The 25857-nt window shown below is 35.0% G+C and overlaps 1 protein-coding gene across 1 annotated transcript in view; it reads right to left on the bottom strand.

Annotated features, from left to right (window-relative positions):
* Positions 1 to 25857, bottom strand: part of NEGR1 (neuronal growth regulator 1) — a gene marked incomplete at both ends in the record, with an annotated part of 906787 nt that overhangs the window by 342574 nt on the left and 538356 nt on the right. Inside the window, one exon of the mRNA XM_082653283.1 lies at positions 21088 to 21213. Within this exon, the coding sequence (XP_082509409.1) occupies positions 21088 to 21213 (126 nt within the window). The remainder of the gene's footprint in view (positions 1 to 21087; positions 21214 to 25857) is intronic.

Genomic DNA, 25857 nt, shown 5'->3' with positions numbered 1-25857 from the left:
GTTTTTTCTTGGGAAGAAACTTTCTGCCTCAGATCTAGCTCCATTTCATAGAATCTGATCAGATAATTCCAACTTCACTTTTAAAGTTTCTGAAGAGCAAATCCTGTTCAAAATTTAGAAAAGACAACTGGTTGTGTTGTCAAATTTTCTCCTCTAGCATTTAAATGTCGTGTCTCTTTATTAAGTTAGACGACTGTAAAGTAACACACTATATGACTCTCCTTCCAAATAGTTGCTTACCTTTAACAGTCACCAAAGACTAATATAGAAACAGTCATTAGAGCCCTGTTGATTGTTTAGTGTCCTATATTGACAGACACTACTGACATATGTAAAAGTTACTCTCAAACCTCACAAAAAAATCAATCTCACCTGACAAAATGTTTTGCTCCCATCTTTTGGACAACAAGCTTTGTATGAGCCATTGTGTTACTCTCTTTGCCCCGTGTGCTAATAAGCTCAGATTTTAGTTTTTTACCAAGCTGATATTTGTCTTCTCAGAAAGCATATCTATTACTTGATTTCTGTCTTTCATATTTTGTTAAGATGCTTTGGTTTGACTGTACCTCAAAGTTTTCTTTAGTCAGATCATGATTCTGTGTACTTGTATGCACATGTATGTGAATTTCACGTATCTGTATTTTAGGACAATGTAATGAGACAGAATTTGTATGCCCTATCTATGGAACTTAGCTTGTAACTAGATTCACAGAATTAAAGGAGTTTGGAGCAGGAAATACCTTAGAGAGTTTCTTATACCTCCATTTTAGGGATGAGAAAGTTGTGTTCTTAAGAAGTTAAGGGGCTTGCCCAAGATCCCATAGTAAGGTGACAGGGCTTAAATTTATGACTTCTTCTTTTTTCATTAACCATACTATCTTGCTCTAAAAAAGATATCTTATCAAATCAGAATATAGTACAATGTTTAGTGTAAATCTGCCATTCTTTGTTGTTTTCATTTTCTCATTCGGCCACATCCTCCAACACAGAGTAATATCCAATGTGATTGAGAAATTCAGTGAGTTTTATCTCCACTTCAGTAAGAGATGAACTCTTAGCAAAGGTCAGTAATGAGCATCCCAAGATCTGTTATTTTAATCTGCCATTTCAAATTTATTTACACAGTTTATTTATTTCACCTCTAAAGGATAGAAATAGTACTTATTATAGCTTAAATTGCAGTATACTTTGAACACATCAAGAAATGTATTTGACTCCTGGAACAGTGAGTGATCAACATTTAACACAATGAATCCCCATTTAGGGCAGAAGAGGCTCTGCTGAGGATGTCTCTGAAGATCAATACTATTAAATCACACATTTTCCCATTGTTTGGCTTCCCAAATCCCAGACAGAGGCTTTACTGATTTTACTTGACAACTTTTTCCCCCTACTGTTTACTTCTTGTGCTTTCTCTACCCAGTGGATGTTGATCAAACAGCAACTTTTATCTTACTATGCGGGAGCTATTCAGCCTAGAGATGCTTCTATGGCTGTTATTCAGTGAAGTCCCACAGGCCTCCTGGGAAAATGTGGCAGCTTCCAACTCTCTTTCCAAGAAAAAAATCTAGACTCACTCAAAAGTGGCCACATACATTGGCTCAGAACTGCATTCTTCCTGGATAAAAGTCCAGAGACGCAATTTTTTTCCTATTAATAGAACAATGCAGTCAGAGATGTAGTCCTTTCAAATTCCGTAATAAAAATCATCTTGGCATAGATGTGGAGGATATTGTCTGAAAGTAACATATAAGAATATGATAATGTGAAATTTTAAACTCAAAGAATTTGAAGGGAATTTAGTGGTCAACTGGTTCACTGGTTGATTGAAACTTGGCAAAATAAAAGAAAAAATGCATACATTTGAAGAATTAGTTGAAGAAGAAATGGAGAAATAGACCTCTATTGGAATTATATAATACCTAGGAAGCTAACCATGAAATGAAATATTGAAATGAAATGAAATATTGGCCTAAATACTAACCATGAAATGAAATATTGGCCTTCTAAAGATGCAATATCAGCCATCTATATTCAGTGTAATATTGAGAAGAAAATCTGTACTAAAAATAGGAGATGGAATCATTTTATAATCTACAGCAGTGGTCAGTAAACTTTTCCTGTAAATGGCCAGATAGTAAATATTTTCAGATGCAGACCCTTAGATGCAGACTTAAGGGTCTCTGTTGCAACAACTCAACTCTGCTGTTGCAGCATGAAAGAAGCCATAGATGATATGGCTATGTTTCAATAAAAATTCATTTGCAGAAACAAGCAGCAGAAGAAATTTGCCCCACAGGCTGTAGTGTGTTGACTCTTAATCTACAGAAAATATATTTTAGGTTTGCTGACAAGATAGATAGACAAACAGATAAGAGTATCTAATGTAAGATTATCAACTATCCATTTTTACACAAGGCAGTCTTTCATACTAAAAGTTTGTCTTGTCTTCTTTATCAACATTAACATCTCATTTTTTAATGAAATAATGGTGACATCAAATGTGTGTATATATCATATATGTATACATTATATATATCAAATATATATCATATATAAACATTAAATAAATTTTATCACTTAGAATCACCATTACTTCATTAAAAATGTGTGTTTATATATATTAAACAAAATTTTATTTTAATGTATATAAAATATATAATTTATATATGTGTGTATATATATATACACATATTAAACAAAATTATGCCATTTGGTCTCACTTTTATTACATAAAAATGAGAAGGACATACATTTAGAATAAAAGAAAAAGTGCTATGTAAAAGTAAATAGTTAAAAAAAAGTGTGTGTATATATATATGTGAATATATATATATATTCTATTAGTTCTGTTTCTCTGGAGAACCCTGACTAATACACTGCTCTTTAAATAAAATACTATGATAACAATTGTTAGTGAATCCTTTCACTTTCATAAATGCCAGAGTTCACTTAGGCAGCATTCCTGATAAGAAATTATGCAGTCTTTATTACTATTCCAGTAATAGGGAGCTTATTACCTAATAGTGTTTCAATTCAATTTTACGATAGTTCTCATTGGTGGAAATTGTTCCAGAAAACCTTGGCCATTTTGAGATGAACATCTTTCTAAAATAATAAGCCCAATAGCCAGAAATTTCTAATTTCTAATTTCTAGAATTTCTAGAATTTCTAAATTCTAATTCTAATACTATTAGCATCTCCTTGTAGCCAGTACTTCACATCCTATACCCTCCTTTTAGTGATGGTTAATAGCTTGGGCTTTAAAATCTATCAAAATTTAGTGTGAATTCTAACTCTGAAACATACTAGCTGTGTTCTTGGGAAAATTACTGAATGCTGAGTTCCAGTTTCTCTAGCACAAAAAATACAAATCACACCACCTACAATATAGGGACTTTTTTTTGAGGTTTAATTAAGTAAATGAATATAAGTTGCCTGGTAGATAATAAGTGCTCACAAAGGACATTTTTGGTATCATTATTTTTGCCAGTGGTAAAAGAAGAAGAAATCAAATCATTATCTGAAGTCATCAGAAGTATGTTTCAGGTTTTATCATTCATTCAAAAATATTTTTAGGCACCTACTATACGTCAAGCACAATGAAGAATCAGATAGAAGTGGATTCAGCTCTTGCGGATTTTATTATACCCTAGCAGAGATAAAAGATGGTGTTGTTTGTATCAACATGAATCTTCAAAAGTGAGCCAAGTCAGTGGGTTTGCTCATCTCAGGAGGAGCATGTCTGAATGAACATGTCTTTTGCCCATGTCTGAATCCTTCCAAAATGATAATCCACATCCCTATCAGCGATCACAGAGCTACATATAGTCCTTTCAACATTCACAATTGGGAATCACTGATTCCAATACTGTCTTCAGCCTGTGGATTGTTCACAAGATTCCTCCTCTGATTCTCTAGTGATTGTATGGATACACTTATTTGTATTCTGAGGATGGGCTGCTCCTATATCTTTAGTAGGTCAATATCACCTTTCCTGAGCAGATTTCAAATTTGTGAATGTTTGAGAGATATAAATGAATGAATAATTTTAAAATAATGAAATTGAAAGGCAGTGTATAAGAATACTGATGTTGAAAGATAATCTGAATCACATATCTTAATCTAGGCATGTTTGATGTTTAGTCTAGACATCATGATTAAAGATGATTATGTCAGGGCCTTAACGAGCTTAACATGTGTCCTTCTTCTCTTTAGTGGGGTTTGGAGAAATTACATTCTATTCAACCCCCTTACATTTGATTACCCCATCATCTCACCATCTTTAGGCAGAAATCCCAGAGAGGATACATTTGCGCATTGAAGGCAAGTAAAGGTTGATATCCAATTCCATTACCAAACTACCTGAGTTGGAATTTTCACTCCACCTCAACACTTTTAGATTACAGTCTTAGAATATGCATGGACTTTATGTACCACAGAAGCAGCATTTGAGAGATTCAACACAAATTTAACAATTTAACAATTGCACCAAACGTATCATATAAAAGTTTCATTTTTGTATTATAGGCTCACATTATTTGAGTATTTGTCTTATTCAGAGTGAGCTAGTCTACCTATTACTATACAAATCAGATTCAACAAGTATGTAGACAAAAGCACTTTTTTTCTATCTGGAAACTACATCAAATCACTTTCTTCCTTCTTCTTGATCAAACTTTGTGGATCCAACATATGCTCTGCAACATTTCAGAATTTTGATAGGAGCAGTTGGCAATATGTGATGGCTGCAGAGCAAGAGAACACCTGGGAAGAGAAAGGCTGACTTTTTCGAAGACTGCACCTCCTGTTACAGGCCACAAGGGAAAAGAAAAGGATGGTGATTCCTTTGAGCAATAAACTTCCAGGTGATATTTCCAGGCTGATGCCAATCAGGGCAGCAGACGCCTGGGGTGATGAATTGAGCATAAAGCACACACAATTTCAGGGCAAAGCAACGGAACAGAACTAAGAGACATAGCATGCTATAAAAAGAGGAGAATAGAAGCTTTCCTGAAAGAGCTGGAACTGAGGAGCTTTGTGTTCTTGTAAGTGACAGGAATGTTCCAGTGAGAGAGCCGAGGAGAGAGAGCTTGGGAGCAGCATACAATGCACACCTGAGAGTTTTCAGCTCCTTATGCACTCTGCACTGGTCCATCAGAAGCCTCTATATCATGGGTTTAAGAACAAAACATAAAAGAGAAGAGGATATCACTTTTATAGCTGGTACTATTTGTTTTATGATTCATTGGGGCTTAAATGTTCTGCAATTACTACTGCTTATGGTACTTTTAAAATTAACATTTTTGTAAAAAAAAAAAAAAATCCTCCTGTAAGTTGGAAGAGACAGCACGAATGAACAAAATCAGCCATGCACTGATAATTGCTGAAGCCATATGATATACAGGATAGGTTCTTTGGGTTTGTTATACTATCCTCTTTTAAAAAAAAAGCATCCCTCCCCTGAACCTTACACAACAGTCCAGCAAACATCCCATTTCTCTTCTCCCCATCACCACAAAATTCCTTGAAAGAGACAAGCTTTCTCCACTTGTTCACCAACACCCACCTGCGTTCCCTGTTTAACCCACCCAGTCTGGCTCCTGTTCCCACAATGTCACTGAAATGGCTTTTATCACAGTCAAACATGATCTCCATATTACCAACACAATAGCTATTTTTCTACCTCTTGCTACATTTCAATTCATTAAATCTCTTTCTAATTACTAAAACAATTTCCTCTCTGAGTTTTATTCTCCTAGGTCTTCATCTTTCACACTAGCAACTCTTTCTAAGTTTCTTCACTCTCTTGTTGTCCAAATCCTCAGACATTGGTCATGGACCTTCTTCTGTCTGTCTACTTTGCCTCCTTAGGATAAACTTATACTCATGACTTCAAGTCTCATTCTTGTCCTGGCCTCTTCCTTGATATCAGGCCTCATATATCCAATAATTCACTGACATTTCCATTTGAATGTCTAATATGTCTTATAATTTAACATGGCCAAAATAGAAATCTTGATTTTTCTCCAAATATTGATATATTTGTCTCCTGGTTTTGAGACAGGAAGGAAAGGAGCATGAAGCAACTGCTAGATAAACAAAGAAGGGGTGCAGCTGTTAGGATGTGATAAAAACTGGCTAGAACCGGCTGAAACCAAGGTGGTTTCTTGAATGGTCTGGTCACTGACCTTTAGTTCATTATGCCTTCATTACAGTGCTAAAAATCACTGCCCCTTACGCCATGTCAGTTCCAAAGAGGATCATAAAAGGCCAAAAAGAGGGCAGTGGCCTATTCCCTGGAAATCCCCAAACTTCCCCAAAATAGCAAAAATATTCCTCCCACTCGTTAGCATATGAAACTACTCAGCCCATAAAAACCAACAACCCCATGCCCTGGGACCTCTCTCACTTTCTGAGAAGGTCCACATTCTGCCTATGGAGTCTGTATCTCTCTGAATAAACTCACTTTCTCCTTTCTTTGGCTTGCTCTTAAATTCTTTCCTGCATGAAGCCAAAGACCCTCACTTGGTGGCCCTCCCAGGGACTTATGCAGGTCCCAGATGTGACTTTTCCTTCTCCTGTAAGTTTGTCTCATTTCAGTCAACAACAAGCCCATTCTTGAAGTTGATGAAGCCAGAAGACTAAAGGCATTCCCCATCTCCCATCTCTCAGTCTTTAGGTTTTACCTGTATAATCTGGGATTCACCTACTTCTCTTCATCTCCATGGCCATCACCCTTGTTAAGGTCAGCATGGTCTCTCATCTCATATACAACGGTGGTTTCCTAAATTGTCTCCCTGCTATGCTATACTTCAGGCTCCCAGCAACTCATTCTCTAAACAGCACCAAAAGCATCTTCTAAACATTAAAATCAAATCGTTTCACTCTTGTGATCAAAAACTTCCCATGGGTTTCTTTTTCATTCAGGGGGAAAAAAAAGTCTAATCTCACCATGGCCTACAATCCCTAGTTGATCTGATCACCTGACTCAGCTAATCTTCTCCAACCTCACATTAAGCCCTCTTTCTCTTCCCCTTTTCTCAGCTTGTTCCAGGCCCACAAATTTCAGTTTCACAACACACCCAATTCTTTCCTGCCTTCAAGCCTTTACAAATGCTGTTGTCTCCACTTAGAATGCACAACACTGCTTCACACAGTAGCTTCCCTTCCTTTAACTTCAAGGCTTGGTTAAAAGATAACTTCTCAAAGATGCCTTATTATTGTATTCATAGTATTTTAGTTAATGTGTAATTGTTTCCCTCTTCACCTGTATCTATTCCAAGACTGTAAACTCCTTGAAGGTAGTAGCTGTATTTTTTCTTTCGTCTTTATACTCAATGTTCAGCAAACTGTCTGACACATAAGTGCTCAATAGGTGATTTTTGAAGAAAATAGATGTAAATAATTATTCATAACATAACCTTTAAATAAGGAGTTAGGAATTTTTTACTTTAGAAGTCTAGTTTTGCAAAACATATAAGACAGACCGCATGCTTCTGACTGTCAATGTATTTGTACTATGATGAAGCTAAGAGTCTCTCTGTTTTTTAACACATGAGAGATATCCAAGAAAAATTTATCCTAGTAATAAGACTTATTGATCACTACAGACAGCCCAATCTAGCGGAAATAGTCAGGAGATGGCTAAGAAGAGCTGTTAGTTTTCTCATTTGTTACCTGTTAATCACTTTTCAGTCAGCTACTGTCTGTATTTATATATGTTTGAAAAATTTTAAAGTGCCAACTAAGGCTTTATTTGGAAGGTAAGCATTCCTTTATACTTATCATATTTTAAGAAATCAATCTGTAGATTTACTGTATACCTTATGTTTATATATTAAATGAATAGCAATACTTATATGACTTTCCACAAAATCAATTAAATGTTTCCAAAAAACCATCCAGCTTCTACTGGATCAAACACAGGGTTGAGAAGCCATTTTCTCTTTACAGATGTGTGTTCAAAATCTGTAATTATTCCTTGTCATCTCACAAAAGGAAAAATAGAATATACTTCCATGAAATACTTGGTTATAATCAACTCTACTGAGAGTCTTGCTTTGAGAGTTCTCTCCTTCTTTTTAGCTGCTTCTTTTGTCCTGTAATTGAATTGAATCTTCTCCTCGCCCCATTCCTTCTAGACAGCTTCTCATTTGAGGGCTTTGAAGATGTATTACACTAATATATCGTCAGAATGACAATGCTATGGTGATGCATGGGTATAATACATCTTCAGAGCTTCAGCACTGTCCAGAAACAATACAGCTGGATTAAATTCAAACCTAATGTAAAAGGAAACATTAAGAAAAAAGAAAAACTGGCTAACAAGGAAGGTGGGAAAAGAAAAACCCTAAATAAAAAGTTATTTTAATGAATTCCATACTCCTGTATATTTTGACGGAAAGTTTTCAAGATTTTAGTACAGCCTATTATTAATTTGTAAATTTATACAAGGGTATGCTCTATAAATGTCTTAGTATTATAATGAAACATAGCCTCAGATAAAAAATATACAATAAATCTAGTTTTTTAAGTCTCAGACTCTCAGGCAAAGTTTATATGCAGTAAGTGTTGCGTTTTGCCTTTTTTGTAAGTCTGGAAAATTAGTTCCTCAACATTTCATGAGACATTTACATTATGCGTTACACTAGGAGACATTTCATGAATGCTGAACCTCTTCCCTTAGGACAAAATTCCCTTTATAACATTTTCAAATAGGGTGAACGTACTGTTTCTGATAGAAAATATTCCATAAAGTTTTGGAAACATTAATAGGCTGAAATTGGGTTGCAGACTAAACTAGGATTAGAGAATTTATAGATGATGATGATAATAATAATAAAAACAGAAATACAGGGCACCATTATTCATGGTCTCCTGGTCACAGTACCCTTTTCCTCCTTTACCTTGGCTTTGGTAGGTCAGTAATCACACAGAAGTCTCAGAGAGACGTGCTCTTTTACTGTGAAGGCAACCCCTTAGGAATCTACAGCCATGTGAATGACTCTTTACTTTTGTTCTTTATTTTTATAGATTTTTTTTCTACAGCACAGAATGAAACTCAAGAAAACAAATATACCCCTCCTCCAATACACTGCGTTTCTTGTCTTTCTCTCTTGTCACGCACTATTTATTAGAATCTGAATAATTCAAACTTTTGTTTCTCAAAGTCATTCTGGTAGTTTCTCAGTAAACAATCCCTCTTCTACTTTATATGTAGAAAAAACTAAATACAAAATAACGTCTCACTAGTTTAGGTATGCAATCATTACAATGCATTTATCTGATTTTTATCACAGTATTTTCATTTCCATCTTTTATTATCTGTCCTCAAGCAACTTTTATGTAAAGATGAATGGTAAAATAAATTTTAATAGTAATAGCTAAGAATTTGGAGCTCTTAATTTTGCCTGAGTATTCTCTTAAACTCTTTATCTATAATATCTCTTTTATGTAACACTCCTGTGGTATTATTATCAACATCATCATCATCACCATCATCTCTGTTTTGCAGATGAAGAAACTGAGGCACAGAGAGCTTAAAAAATTTGCCCAGGTTAACACGCACAGTGAGTGGCAGAGTAAGTAGGGACTTGAAACCAAGTAGTCCAAGTACTAACCATGTCCTTTTAAGCACTCTGCTATATTGCCTTGTTTAATAGGAGTTTGATAATTATAAAAAAGCTATTAGCTTTTTCTATAACCTCTTTGAGGAATGATCTATTCACAAAAGTTATAAATGAAAATAATTATTAGTCAAATTAATTTTAAAACATTAATCAGTTAATATGTTTATTAATCATTAAAAGACTTTATAGTATTCTAAAATATTATGTCATTTAACAGATATTTATTGAGCGCCTCCTATGTAGCCATAATTGCCTGAATCACAGATCTTAAAGAGAGAGCACACAAAAAGTGAAAGGAATAAAATGTGTTTACCATAGTTTTATTGATCTATTATCCAAGATTACTAAGATGATTCTAATTTTCCACTAATGATGATTATTCCCAATTATGGTCAAACTAATAAAATAATATAATTTTAAAACAAGCTGGAGTTTAATTAAAATTCAATAGTGATATATTAATTTTGAGTTAAGAAAAATGGATATAATGCTATTTTACACTAGAAGTCATTACTCCTTTATGATAATTTATTTCAAGCCAACAATATGCTCGTCTATAATTGTCAAGGACACATTAGTCCTTGATTTAAAAAAAAATCATTATTAACATATTTTTCCTTACATAATTTTAATAATAATCCAGGAACAGCACTAAAATTCTAGTAGGCCTTGTTTGTATAAAAATGTAGTCTTGAGAATAAGATCTTACATTTATGAGGAAGTAAAACCAAGTTGTATCTTCACTGACTGCCAGGGTTCAAATGATCATTAAAACCTGGGTTCAAATGAAAATTATGCTCCTTTCCTCATGAATGTGGAACATGAAGTTATAATACTATTTCTTTTTTTTTAAATTAATTAATTAATTTATTTATTTATTTTTGGCTGCGTTGGGTCTTCATTGCTGTGCAAGGGCATTCTCTAGTTGCAGCAAGCGGGGGCTCCTCTTCATTTGGTGCACACGCTTCTTATTGCGGTGGCTTGTCTTGTTGCGGAGCTCAGGCTCTAGGTGTGTGGGCTTTAGTAGTTGTGGCTCAGGGGGTTAGTTGCTCCACGGACCTGGGCACGAACCTGTGTCCCCTGCATTGGCAGGCGGGTTCTTAACCACTGTACCACCAGGGAAGCCCTATAATACTATTTCACATTAAACCATTTAACATATGTTAACCTGTGTTAGAACAGTGCCTGGGACATACTAAGTGCTCAATAAACAAGTATTAGTTAGGCTCATTTTATAATTTCACAGTACCTACTCTGCTCTTTCTGAATCTTTATAGGATCTACTTCAGTATTATTAATGCAATTTTTTGCCCATGGAGTCCCACTTCTGAATGAAATAGCATGAAACTCACACCCAAAGTAAAAGCTTCATTTTCTGAGATGATAACCTTCAAAGGAGCCCTAACTTGCTTAGACATAACCATTCTTGTAATACCTTCCTGTAGTACATGTAACGTGACATTGAAATCACTTGGGGGAAAAGACTAGAAAATCTAATTCCCAAAATATAAACAGTCTAATGCCAACAATTATCCCTAAATTCAGTCCACTAAGGGGAGACATAATCTAGTGTGGTATTATTATTTATTTTTTTCCTAATGCTCCTGCTCTCTCAGAAAATCAAGTTTCATTTAAAAAGAAAAAGATCTTTTATGAAATGCTTCAAAATGCTTGGTAGGTTCCTGTTTTCTGTTTTATATGGGCAAGCACTTTCCTCTGAGAATAATGGATTATTTTTTATATTGATTCATCATATCATCAGGCTCATTGTTTAGCCTTATATTTGTCTTAAAATACTGAAATTTTTCTTGCTTTCTATATTCAAAGAGCAGGCATTAACAGTTCTGAATACAAACAATTCCGAATAGCCCACTAATGACTGGATAGAAATAGAGGGGCTTTGGATACAGACAAATGAAAGTTAAAATTATAAAGAAAACTCTCAGAGCAAAGAGGCAATTTTAACTGTATATATAAATTATTGGTGTACAATTTTATGGTAAAAGTTTAACTTGCCATCATTATGTAGATTCATTCATTATATAATTATCCATTACGCAAAGCCATTATGAAAATTCACAAAAGCTCCACAAAGAGTGCAACTCAACTACACAAGGGAGGTAGAACCATAGTTTGTAATCTGAAGGTCTGGTATTGTTGAAATGTCATCAGCATAAATTGCTGGTTTTACTCCATTTTCTTCTTCCTAACATTAAAGAGCAAAGTGCAGTGTCAGGCTTGCAAACCTGAAAAAAGACTCTTAAAGAACTATAGTGTTTGGGGGACATGTTGCCAGCTTGCAAGGAGCACACACACAGCCTCTTCATCATATCACCCTTGGTATTGGCCCAGCACTCAAGCATTTCAAAGAAGACTTTCTTTCATGAAAGGGGAATGACAATGGAATAAAGAGCACTAATAAAAAGTAATATTTTCTAGTTAGTACCTGTGATGACTAAAACTATTTTCAGAATTATTTTAAACAATAGATTTCAGTAGTGTTCATGGCTTTTAGATAATAATTTTCATTTTTTTTCAGTCTATTTTTTCTGATAATTAGTAATTAGGATTTTCTATCTTACGGTTATATTTAATTACCTTTAAAGATTATGAGAGGTTAAATATGCTAAACCTGTATGTTATGCAGCTGGGAACCTGTTTTAAAACATCTAATGCAAGGGTTAGCAATTCTTTTCTTAAAGGACCAGAGTAAATGGTTTAGGTTTTTGGGCCATGTGATTTCTATTGCAACTACTCAGCTCTACAATAGCAGTAAGAAAGTAGCCATGGAGAATGTGTAAGGTTGTGAGTATGGCTGTGTTCCAACAATGACAACAAACACTTCATTTACAAAAATAGACAGTAGGCCAGTTTGGTTCACAGGTCTTAGGTTGCTGAAAAATGGTCTAATGAATCCTTGACTATTTACTCTGTTTATCCTGAAACTGCTGTCATTTAAAAATCTTAAAGTCCGGGCTTCCCTGGTGGCGCAGTTGTTGAGAATCTGACTGCCGGTGCAGGGGACACGGGTTCAAGCCCCGGTCTGGGAAGATCCCACATGCCACGGAGCAACTGGGCCCGTGAGCCACAATTGCTGAGCCTGCACATCTGGAGCCTGTGCTCCTCAACAAGAGAGGCGGTGATAGTGAGAGGCCTGCAAACCGCGATGAAGAGTGGTCCCCGCTTGCCACAACTAGAGAAAGCCCTCGCACAGAAACGAAGACCCAACACAGCCATAAATAAATAAATAAAGCAAACTGTCAACGAGTAAAAATAAAATAAACACTATAAAAAAGAAAATCTTAAAGTCCTTAAAATCTCTTAGTTTGGAAAAGTGTATTTTATCTTGATTAACAGTTTATATTATTTAACTTATAGCTGAGGTAAACTCATAGCAATATTTATGGAAAGCATGGAAAATACTATTTACTTTTTATTTAAAAGTTTCTATACTTTGATACATGTGATCTCCAAATATTGCCTTATGGCCATTTTAAGGCTACTTGAATGTTAAATAATGACTGACCTGTTTTATTAAACACAATATTCTATTCCAAGCAAAAATATCTTTCCAGAATGAAGACAAAATCAAGGCATTCTCAGATGAAGACTACTAAGAGAATTTGTCTCCAGTGGACCTACCACACACACACACACAAAGTTTAAAAGAAGTTTTCTAGATAGAAATGAAGGAAACAGAACATCAGGAAGGAAGGAAGAACAATGGTAAAAGTAAAAAGATAGATAAATACAAAACACTTTACTTCTCTTGAGTTTTCTAATACATATTTGACAAGTGAAACAAAAATTGTACCATTGTCTGATACAGTTCTCATGGTGTAGAGAAAATATTTAAGATAAGTACATTAGAAAAGTGGGAGAGTAAATGAGGTAAGGTTTCTATACTTCACTGGAAGTAGTAAGATATGAATACCCTCAGACTATGATAAGTTATGTATATATTATATACTTCATAGAGAAAGTACTAAAAAATATATACCAAGAGGCATGCTCTAAAACACTGTGGATAAAACAATGTGGAATTCTAAAAAGTGCACAAGTAACACACAGAAAGGCATGATAAAGAAAACAGAAACAACAAAAAAAAGGGGAGAACAAACAGAAAACAAAAGAAAAAGATGTCATACATAAGCCTTAATGAATCAATAATTAAATTAATTTTAAGTGGTCTAAATACACCATCAAAATATGGAGATTGTCAGAGTGGATAAAAACATAACTCGGGCTTCCCTGGTGGTACAGTGGTTAAGAGTCCACCTGCCGATGCAGGGGACACGGGTTTGTGTCCTGGTCCAGGAGGATCCCACATGCCGCGGAGCGGCTGGGCCTGTGGGCCATGGCCGCTGAGCCTGCGCGTCCGGAGCCTGTGCTCCACAACGGGAGAGGCCACAGCAGTGAGAGACCCCCATACCACAAAAACAAAAACAAAAACATAACTCATCAATATGCTATCTACAAAAGACTTATTTAAAATATAACAACATATGTGGGTTGGAAAAAAAAAATCAAGGTTTTTCAAAGCAGCTTTATTTGTTATAGCCAAAAACTGGAAACAGCCAAAATATTCTGTAACACATTTATGGCTAAACAAATTGTGATACATTCATATCACAAAATATTACTCAGCAATAAAAAGGAACAAACTATTGAGGTGTATGATACAACTTAGATAATAAATCTCAAGAGTGAAAGGGCCAATTTCAAAAGGTCACACACTGAATTATTTCATTTACATAACATTCTATAAATATTAAAATTAAAGAGATGGGAAACAGATTAGTGTTTGTTGGGGCTAGAGATGATGGATGGTGAAGGAGTAGATGTGATGCTAAAAGGATAACATACAGTAAATCTTTGTGCTGAGGGAATAGTTCTGTATCTTGATTGTGATGATGGATCCACAAATCAACTCATATGATAGAATGATGTAGAACTACATGCACACATTACACTAATATCCATTCCAAGTTTTGGTGTCATACTACAGTTACATCTAATGTAACATGGGAGAAACTGGGTAAAGGGTATGTGGAAGCTCTCTGCACTAACTTCACAACTTCCTGTGAGCCTATAATTATTTCAAAGTAAAAAGTGGAAAAAAAGAACCTCATATTCATTTGGGGCAATTTATTTAAACAATCTGAGTGCCATGTTCATCTGCACAATGAGGATGACAATACCCTCTGACAGTTCAGTTTTGAGGCTTATATGAGACAAGTACACACAAGTATCTCCCATTTTTCCTAGACTACATAAAGTAATGAATACATGTTAGTTGAACCATATTAACTAAAATTTCTTTGGTGCAAGCTGCTCTTTACATTAATGGAGTTAAAGTGCTGAACCTAATTCCAACATGTTGATGGGGGGTTTCCCACACCACCAAGCAATTATCCAATACCAGCTGGGTGTTCTACAATTTAACTCAATTCTCACACTACCCAGAGAGAGCATGAGATTCCATGAATAAGGGTTCAGTACTACAAGACTTCCCTGCTCCCCCACCCCCAACAAACGTCAGTAGCAATTCCAGGTTATCACCTGCACTTGAATCTGAAAGGACCCTGTGGGGTCCTCCCTGGTACAAAAGCCCCTCTGTGTACCACACTTCTTATTTTTAGAAAAAGGCTTTGGTCTCCTAGGCCTTCTCTGAGTTCCAAAGAGCAGATTCATTCAGTTACTAATTAGTTTAGTGAGGGAATGCAGAAACCAAGGAAAAGCAGTCAAGAAACAATAGTTGGGTGATAAAACAAAATCCTAGTTCCTCCTCAATGAATATACATAACAATCTAAGTATATCTTTGAGTTGTTATGCAGAAACTAAGACCCACCATGCCCAGGAGGAGGAGGATGACTACATGGTGACCATAAGCACATAGACCCCAGACTGGTTGGAACCAGAAGATTGATGATTACGTTTCCTGAAACACCACCTTGTTACCTCACCATCAACCAATCAGAAGAAAGTCATACATCCTGCAGCCTTCACCCAATGTTGTCTTTAAAATCCCTTCCCTGGAAGCCATTGAGGAGTCTGGGGTCTTTTGAGCATAAGCTGCCCATTCTCCTTGCTTGGCACCTTCAATAAACACTATACTTTCCTTCACCACATCTGGTGTCAGTAAACTGGCTTTGCTACATGGCAGGTGAGTGGGTTCAAAGTTCAGTTCAGTAACATGCTTCCAACCAACGAGCTATAGATTAGAGGTTTCAAAGACCCTGTGTTTGGGTTTGACTAATTTGCTAGAGCAGCTCACAGATCTCAGAGAAACATTTGATTTACTAGATCACTGGTTTATTATAAAAGGATATAACTTGGAAACCTCCAGATGAAAGGGATACATAGGGCAAAGTATGGGGAAAGGATGAGGGGAGAAGCTTCCAGGCTCTCTGGGCATACCACTCTTCCTGAATTTCCACATGTATACTGATCTAGGAGTTGTCTAAACTCTGTCCTTTAACATTTTTTATGGAAGCTTCATTACATTGGCATGATTGATTAAATCATTGGCCATTGAGAACTGATTCAACTTCCAACCCCTCTCCCCTCCCCAGAAGTCAGTGGAGTGGGACTGAAAATTCCAATCCTCTAATCACATAGTTGGTTCTCCTGGCAACCAACCTTAGGTGTGGTCCCAAAGTCACCTCATTAACATAATAAAAACACCTTTATAGCTCACTCCCCTGATGTGAAATTCCAGGGTTTTTGGGAGCTCGGTGCCAGAAATGGCATGAAGGTCATATATATATATATATATATATATATATATATATATATATATATATATATATATATATATATCTTATAAATCACAGTACCACAGAGGTGCAACCATATTGAAGGCATAAGGGAAATTAAGGGGTGATTCATATTTAGGGGTATGAATTTATATTAGGGGGATAAAGGTAGTGGGGATAAAGGTGGTGGGGAGATATCAGACAGGAAATACTTGCTTGTGACACTACCATGTTATCTCTTCAAATTTTAATTTCTAGTTCTAAGAAGTCATGTGGGAAGCAAGAACAGAGAGCAGCATCCATTAACTCTGCAGTACTTAAGGAGCCCCTATCTTGTGCCAGGTCTTGTGCTAAGCCATGAGTTACAAAGGTCAACAAACACTGTTTCTGGACAGAAGGAGTTCCCTGTCCCATAAGACCATGGACAAACAAAACCAAAGACTACAATTCAGAGAATTAGTCCCACACGAATGGTGGCACAAGGTACTATGTAACTATGGAGAAAGAAGCACCTGATTTTTCTTGGGATGCTCAGGAATAGCTTCATTAAAAGTTGAAAAAGGAGTAAGTTTGACAATTGTAGAGGGGGACAAAAGATATTCCTCACACAAAAAATAATATATGTAAAAGTAGAAAAACAAAATTTTCACCTTGACTAACTGGATTCATAGTTTGCCTCCACATCTAAGTTCTTCACTTCTTATTTGCTCTTTATTCCTCCACAGCTGAGTTTCTGGTCCATTATGTCACTGAATTGTTGCAATGATCACCAAACTATCTAACCCAAAGGTAACTGGTCTGATCTTATTTAACCTGATTGACATTTTTAACCACTCACTGCTCCAGGAATTTTTTCCTCTTTTGGCTTCTTGTAATCATGGCTTTCTGATTCTATTCCTACATCTCTGACCACTTGTTTGTGGTTTCCTTTATAAGTGCTCAATAATTGTTGACTAAACAAAAGTGATGTGTCAAAAGATTGATTTCAGAAAAGAGCGACTTGAGCCTGTTTAAATGTGGACAGGATAAAGTTAATAGAGGAGAAGAGCTTAAAGATGTAGGGAGAAAGAGGATGTTTAATGAAATAAGGACCTGACAAACAGGAAAGAATGGATGGAATATAACAGGATAAAGGGAACTTAACGGAACATTCTTTATCTTGAGTTAGGCAATAATCTTAACTCCTGTGGATAATTAGAATGAGACTATCCTTTCAAAAGGCACTAAGCATATAGAGATTAGAGGAAAAAGAGTTTGAGATACACAGCCCAGTGTTCATGCTCAAAGTTTGGCTTTGGAGACAAAAGAATATCTTTGCTAGCTTATAAACACCAGCAGGGTAAAATAAGAACATCTCTGGAGATTCCAGATATCAAAGAATAGGAATGAACTAGGAAGCAGAGATTGAGATAAACAGCAATGAATAATAAGTAGAAATTTGACAGAGGCTTTCAAAATGCTTCCATATTTGTCATATACAATCTATGATTTTAAAATTTATCTTTTTAAGTTTTCCTATTTTTTCTGACTGGATCTAGATTTATTAATAAATAATGTGTGATTAAGAATTTTATTTTGTCTTTCTATTCAAAATCAAATGTCTGGTGTAAACTTGTCAGTGTTCTCTAGAAGTTTTAAGTGAGTTTTAGCTTCATGATATCACAGCATTTGAGAGCAGCTATGTGAATTGCATTCAAGAGATGTAAATAGGTCTCTCAATTTCAGAAACAGGGTTGGATATCCTGTGCCTCTGGATATCATTCCCTGAGAAGTTACAGCTTCACTTATTTTATCCTAAATGGACATAACTAGACTCTAATCATGAGGAAACATGAGTCAAATGCAGAATGAGAAATATTCTATTTTTTTAAAAAGTAGAAGGAAGGAAGGAAGACTATGTCAAGGAAGACTAAGAAAAACTAAGGAATAGTCCCCAGACTAAAGAGGACTAAAGTGGTATGACAACTAAATACAATACTAAAGGGAAAAGAATTCTCTAAAGGACACTATTCAATCAGTTGACAAAATTGGAACATGGATAGTAATGGGATAAAAGTATAATGCCAATGTTAAATGTACAAAATTAAAAAACTGCACTGTGGTTACAGAAGAGAATATCCTTCTTCAGAAATGCACACTGAACATCACTAGGGAGAAAGGGGCTTGCTGAATGCAAGCTGTTCTCAAATAATTCAATGAAAAAAAATATTTCTGCATACTTTACACACAGCAAATGTTGAAGCAAATGGGAAAAATGATTGATGAAACTGAGTAAAGGACATAGGGTGTACTTTGTATTATTTCTATAACACTTTTTTTTTTCTTACTCGGAGTATTTTTATTATTATTTTTTTAATTTTATTGATGTATAGTTGATTTACAATGTTGTGTTTAATATCTGCTGTACAGCAAAGTGTCAGTTATACACACACACACACATATATATATATATATATTCTTTTTCATGTTCTTTTCCATTATGGTTTATCACAGGATATTGAATATAGTTCTCTGTGCTATACAGTAGGACCTTGTTGTTCATCCATCCTATATATAATAGCTTACATCTGCTAATCCCAAACTTTTTAAATATAAATTTGAAATTAATTTCTACATATAGAATAGAAAATATAGAAAGGAAGAAATCATCACTATAAGTAACTCTAAGGAAGCTCATATATTCAGAAACTTCTCAAGAAAGATATTTTTGGGAAAGTACGCTAAGTTGTTTGAACTAACAAGTGGAATGGCAACTTCAGTTGGTTCAGGCAATGTCTGTGATGTGGTTGAACTCACAACCTAACTTTTCCGTAGATAAGGGAGAAGCTCTGTGGAGCTACCTTCCTGTGACCATCCATTTATAAAAATATCAGCTATGTCTAGCTATTCGTTAGATAATAGTTAATATTTATTCGAATTTTACTCATTTGCTCTGTATGGTAGGATCAGAAAAACAAATCTATGCACAGTTTAAGTTATAAACCCAATCCTTCTTCTTTCAGCTTCATGATGCTATCCATTATCGTCATTCTAATAACTTCATTAACCAACATTCATGGTATTTAATTAAACTAAAATGTATCCAAGCACTTATAAAAAGAATATGCATAATAACAAGCACTGCAAAGAAGGAGAGTTAAATCCAAATTATTAATCTTAAATTGTATGAAGATGGAGATTATGTGCTTCATTCTTACAAAAATTATATTTTCATATCAGATTTAAATCCCTGGAAAGATGATTAAGAATCAACCTTACATTTGCATATCACCTTATACTTTTTAATGCACATTTATGCTTATTATCTTTTTTGAGTCTCACAATAGCCAGGGATTTTTATCATTCGACTTTTGGAAAGTAGGAAACTAGCTGAGGGTAACTGAGGCTAAGAGATTTGCACTAGGATTTGCTGAACTGTTGAATAAGGAAGTTGAGATTGGAGCACATGTATTCTAACTGCTAGTCCTGGGTTTGCCTCACTTACACCCCATGGAGAGTCTTGTCACTAATTCAGTGCTCACATACCAGTTTTATGATTCTGTAGCCACTCTAGAGAGTGAAATGTTGGCAGTCAAAAGCACACTCATGGTTCAGAAATATTACAGGGACCATAATGCATATTATGTAAGGGTATATTGCTGTTCTATTGATTTTTTTCTCACATTAATAGTCATACTAAGAGTATGATGTGAGTAAGTCTCATTAGTCCTACTGCATAAATGAGGAAACCAAAAGGCACTTAAGGATAAGTGATATTAAAGAAAGCATTAGCAGATAAAATAGATGTTCTAATTGTAATCTTTCTACGCCTATATAATATATGCCTTTTTGATTCCTTTAAAAGAGATTTCCTCATCCTAGCCTTGTTCAAGTTATTTCTACCCAAAATATAAATCAAATATTGTTTATCTGAAATATGGTGGGATCTTATTCATTAAAAGTACCACTTTTACTTCATGGTACATTTAAAGTTATGTAGTTCAAATATTTAGATTTTACACAAATTGATGACTCAGTTAGAGTTGTGGCTGTGAAAATAGACCTGTCTTGATGATGATTATCCCCAGCTTCCTAAAGTTGACAATCTCTTTAGGAGGATGTGCCCTGTATCAGAAGCACCAGACACTGATAAACGTGTTATATACCTTAATTTCACCTAGATATGTGATCTTGTACAACTTACTAAACTCTTGGGTTTTTAGATCCCTCATCAGTTAAAATTTAATTCTAACTGCCAAATCCTTGATTTTGAACTGCAGTTTGAAATTAGACGCAGCAAACTCATAATTTGTATAATTTTATTCTCCCCTGATTACCTCAGTAGTTCATGCTGGCCTATTAACATGTGAATGCCAATTGAATAAAAACCTTACACATTTAAATGAAGATATTTCTCTTGTGATATTTCCATTTGAACCTTTTGTCTATTGATTTGTGATTATCCAGTATACTTCAGGGGAAATAACCTTGCCTAGGAATCAAGAGACCTAAGTTCTACTCTGGGCTCTGACAGAAAATGTTCATTTAAGTTTTGTGAACTACATGCATTTAGGTATAAAGAATAAGTATAAAAATATGCATCCTGACTACCTCATGAAAAAGATATAAAAAATTAGTTGACTCTTACATTCTGAACAAGTGAGGTTACAGGAAGATATTGAACAGCACGAGCAACACTGATACTTTTCTGCTTTACCTGATGGGGAGATGTGCCTCCAGGAAATGGAAGGCTCTGGTTTCCCAGTGGCCAAACAAGTCAGGGTGACATTGGTTCCTTCATTGATGGTCATATCACTTGAGATGTCATATATCTTCGGAGGAACTGAAATGGCAAAACATGCAGTTGTCAGAAAAAAATGTATAAAATTCTGTTGAACTATATATGATTAACTCCATGATATCATGCAATCAAACTATGGTGGTGAAATGTACTTATGGCCCATGGTCATCACCTAAAAGATAGATTCTCTAGATCCTCAGGATTACCCTAGAGTTTTTTTGTTTGGTTCCAGTTTTCTCTAATATTTGGCTATGAAATATTTTAAGACAAATTAAATATTTAATAACAAAAAGCTTAAATAGTGCTTAAATGATCAATAAATATTGTTGTGAATACTTTGTATTACATAAACTAGAATATAGCCATCTGTCTGTTCCATCCATGTATCTTCACTATAATGATGGTTTTCCTGTTGAAATGATTAAAGAAAAATGGAAATCTGGAAGAAACTTAAACTAGCAGAACAGTTATGCCTACATGGTGATTTAAGAGCTAAGTGAGGTAAAACATGTACAGAATTGGGATGTAAGATTTCAGGGTTGCAAAGGCAATTTAGGTATCAGTTTTCTAATCTGCACAGCATGGATATAAGTCCTGTGTCCTCTACAGGCTAGCTGTGTTACCTCAGCCTCAGGTCTTCATCTGCAAGCTGGAGATAATAATAGTGCAAACCCCATATAGCTACCGTGAAGATTAATAAGTCAGCATATGTTAAAGGGTTTAGAAAAGTTCCTGGCATCATTGTTAGCTATCAATATTATTATTAGATGCTTTAAAACACATATTTGGTGTTTAACTTTAATTTCACTACTGCTCTTTTCCCATGCCTTAAAATTGCTCTCAGAAGTTCACCACTTTGACAGTATACACAATGGGCCTGTGACATAAGTTTTGGTTTCCTATATAAAAATATAGTAGAAGTTTCAGGTCAAAGCTAAATAAATGGCAATTAGATACATTGATAGCTATTATAAAAACATGCTTTTTTTTTTTTTTTTTTTTTTGTGGTACGCAATCCTCTCACTGTTGTGGCCTCTCCCGTTGCGGAGCACGGGCTCCGGTCGCGCAGGCTCAGCGGCCATGACTCATGGGTCTAGCCGCTCCGTGGCATGTGGGATCCTCCCGGACCAGGGCACGAACCCGTGTCCCCTGCATCGGCAGGCGGACTCTCAACCACTGAGCCACCAGGGAAGCCCAAAAACATGCTTTTTAAGTGGAATTTTTCTCATTTTTCCAGTCTTGGGGTTTCTTTCGGCAAGAGATATGTTTTCAGAGTTATTTTAAAAACCAGTAACTAAAATCTGTCATAAGGATAAATTAAATTACTCATACTTTGAATATCATCTTTTATTTTTTAATGGAACCAAAACTCTGCTACATGAAAATCTGGGATGATTTGATTACAAATATAAAGTATTCAATTATAAATAACTGGTGATATGATTGAGGAAAGGGCTTATTCCTAAGTGATATACTGTTTTATCTGTTCCTAAATGACATACTTTAATTGACATTTAAGACATATTATCGTTAAACTCTTCATTGAGCTCTTCTCAGGCAAATAATAAAAAATTAAAACCATTCCAAATAGAAGAATCCTTTTAGCTTAACTGAAACAGAACAAAAATAAAAACTTTAAAACACCCTAGGAAGAAAGTAGAGAAAAATGTGCAAGACTTACTGGTGAATTGAAGATTTAATAAAAATAAACTTATAACATTAAATATTTATATATATATCCTTTGGATATATGAATGTATGTATTGGTTTGATATAGTAAACCATGAAATACATGTGTATATACAAACACGTGTGTATATTTATGAATGTGTGTATATATATATATAAAAATATACAGACACATATATATCAATGTCTACTATTACAAAAACAAAAAGTTATATGATACTTTCCTTCTTTATGTAGAAGATAGTATACGGACATCAGTCTAGTCTGGTTAGTTTTATTTTAAACATATAACTGATTCAACTTTGGGCAGAGGTGTATATATTTAAGAGAAATGATGGAGTACCATAAGACCATGCATTCTAGCCTCTAAATTAAATTATTTTGTCAATTTTATCTGGCTTTAAAATAGTTTAGTTTCATCTTTACACATCTACTTATATTTAAAGTGGTAAACTAATATTAAGCACAATATTTGATTTCACAGAGAAATAGCCAAGTCCCTTAGCAATAAACTTAAGATTTAACATTTAACTATGGGAAATTCTGTGGTGGGGGAAGACTGTTGAATTCCAGGTGTGACATGTCAGTTCAGTGATTGCAACCACCTCCCGGGGCCTCATAATTCAGGATCTGCTACAGGAAAGAAACATCTGGAAAGAGGATGTTAGCAAGGGAAATCCCTCTGGCAAGGCACTTCTCCCCAGAATGCATCACCTGTTGGCAACAGATGTTGTGTGTAGAGAGGGCCAATGAAGTCCTTCACATGCAATGTATGTAGCTTGGGGAGGCAAAAACAGGTGTTGCTTTGCTGAATTGCATATCCAGTTCAAGACTTCAAAGTTTTACTGATTATTATGGAGGGAATAATTCTGGACTCACAGGAAATGCAAAAGTTTCAAAACATAATCCTTGACCTCGAGGAACTTAAAATTAAAAGAGGGAGGCAGATTGGTAAGTAACTAAAAGAAGACAAATATTTTCCATATTTTCCTTTCTTATTTTACATGAGTAACACAGGTCTACTAGGTATGCCTTCTGGGTTCAAATCATCAGAGATTAATTTTGTGTTTGTTTCTTTTAGAGCAAACCATGAAGGATAGTTTATCCACAAAGTTATTCATTGTGGTGCTATTTATAATACAGAAGAACTATCAGTGACCTCGATGTAAGAAAACAGAAATGGAGATATTGTTAGCTCTGCCTCCAGAATAAGGTGTGGTTTCGAGGAAGGGTTTGGGATGAATCCGGGGAATATTAGGCTAAGATATAAAGGAAAAGAAAAGTGATATTTCTACCGTGGGTTGCAGGAACTTGGAGAATGGTAATGTCTCGAGTGTCTTAAGACCCTCCCATTCTGGATTACAGTTTGTGTATAAATGATGCATGTGCACAGGTGGGAAGAATGTCACTGAACTTTCTAAATGACAAAGCATTTCTTATGGCATGTCCAATATTCTATGTGCTTGCATAGAAAAAAGAAAAATGAGGAGAGTTAAAATATCTTACTATTCTAAACATCTGTTTCTTTTCTATATACCTTATATCAAACTCCTTCAACCTTTTTATTTATAAATTTAACTTAAAAATCAATTGTTTAAAAAGAAGTATGTTCAGTCAATTCAATAATTTTTAAGTCACTAAATAACTCTATATTTTAATGAGTATTTAGGTTGCTGTGCATATTATTTAAGTATTTATGACCTAGAGCAGAGTAATAAAGGAATAAGTTATTCATCTAAATATACACTTGTTTAATTTGCAGGAAATAATTATTATAACATTAAAATTGTCATCATCATCATGAAACCATAAATAAAAACACTGAAAGGTAGAAGTTCTAGATTTCTCACTAAATCACAGAATAACTTTTCTTTAATAGGACCCTAACTGGGGATACACACAACTTTACATCTGTGTTAATAATGAACTGTTGCTTATCACCAGTTAGAGACATTGAAGAACATTGGAAACTTTCTAAGCAATAGGGATGGGAGTGGATTTAAAGTCTGTGTTGGAGGGAATTTTTTTTTTTTAATTCCCACATACATTTAAAGGAATCACTCTTGTACCTTCAAATTCATAACCTTTTTTGCCTTTAATCAATTATTCACTGGGCTCAATTTCAACTACTGTTTACCACCCTGTTCTCAACTCCTATTGATGCCATGGTGGGGGGCGGGAAATGATGCATATTTAGATGCATTTATAGATTTAGATTCATTTAAGGTAATTCAAATCTCTTGCTGGTTTCACTTTCATCAAAAAGTATGCAATCTGACTTGCCCCAACTGCCTTCTCCTTTTGGAACCATCTATCACGGTGTCTTCAGGCAGGATGGAGCATTCTTAGTAAGAAAAATCTTAGAATACATATCCAAACAAAATACTAACGATTTCCACACAACCAGCTATTTGGGATTATTCCCTACAATTTGCACTGTGATGGGCAATTGAGTCTGTGAGTGTCCTCATGGTTACTTTCTTTTTTTACTTGTACATAATTTCTGAACTGTATAAATAAAATAAGATTTTGTTTGTTTAGTGAGCAGCCTTCAAAGATTTAACTTAAATTTCTTCCAACAACTCATCCTGTAGTGTGGAACATGACCATTAAAAATGTGAGAAGTCAACATAAGGGTGACAAATATGTACAACACAGGAATCATATGAACACGCTCTTTTATTTTATATGAAAAGTCTGTTCAGGGACTGCGGCCAGGATGCTGGTGTGAAGAAGTCAGAGACAAGGAGCCTGGCGTCCTTGGACTACAGCCCTGATTCGTAGCGGGGTGGCAGCTGGTGGAAAATATTTTTTTAAAAATGTCTGTGTAGATGATAATAATTAAAATAGTTCACACCTATATGAAGTTGCATGAGATGTGAGGTGGTGCCACACGTAACAATGAAAATCTTTAGAGGATGTATTTGATGGCTACCTTAACTGTAAATAAATGCAAGACATGGACTATTTGGATCTGGGCAATTTCTTTGGTTTACT

This window comes from Grampus griseus (genome assembly GCF_964374135.1).
Source record: "Grampus griseus genome assembly, chromosome: 1".
NCBI lineage: Eukaryota > Metazoa > Chordata > Mammalia > Artiodactyla > Delphinidae > Grampus > Grampus griseus.
Note: the sequence above shows the minus strand (reverse complement) of the source record. Positions and strands in the feature narration are given on the sequence as shown.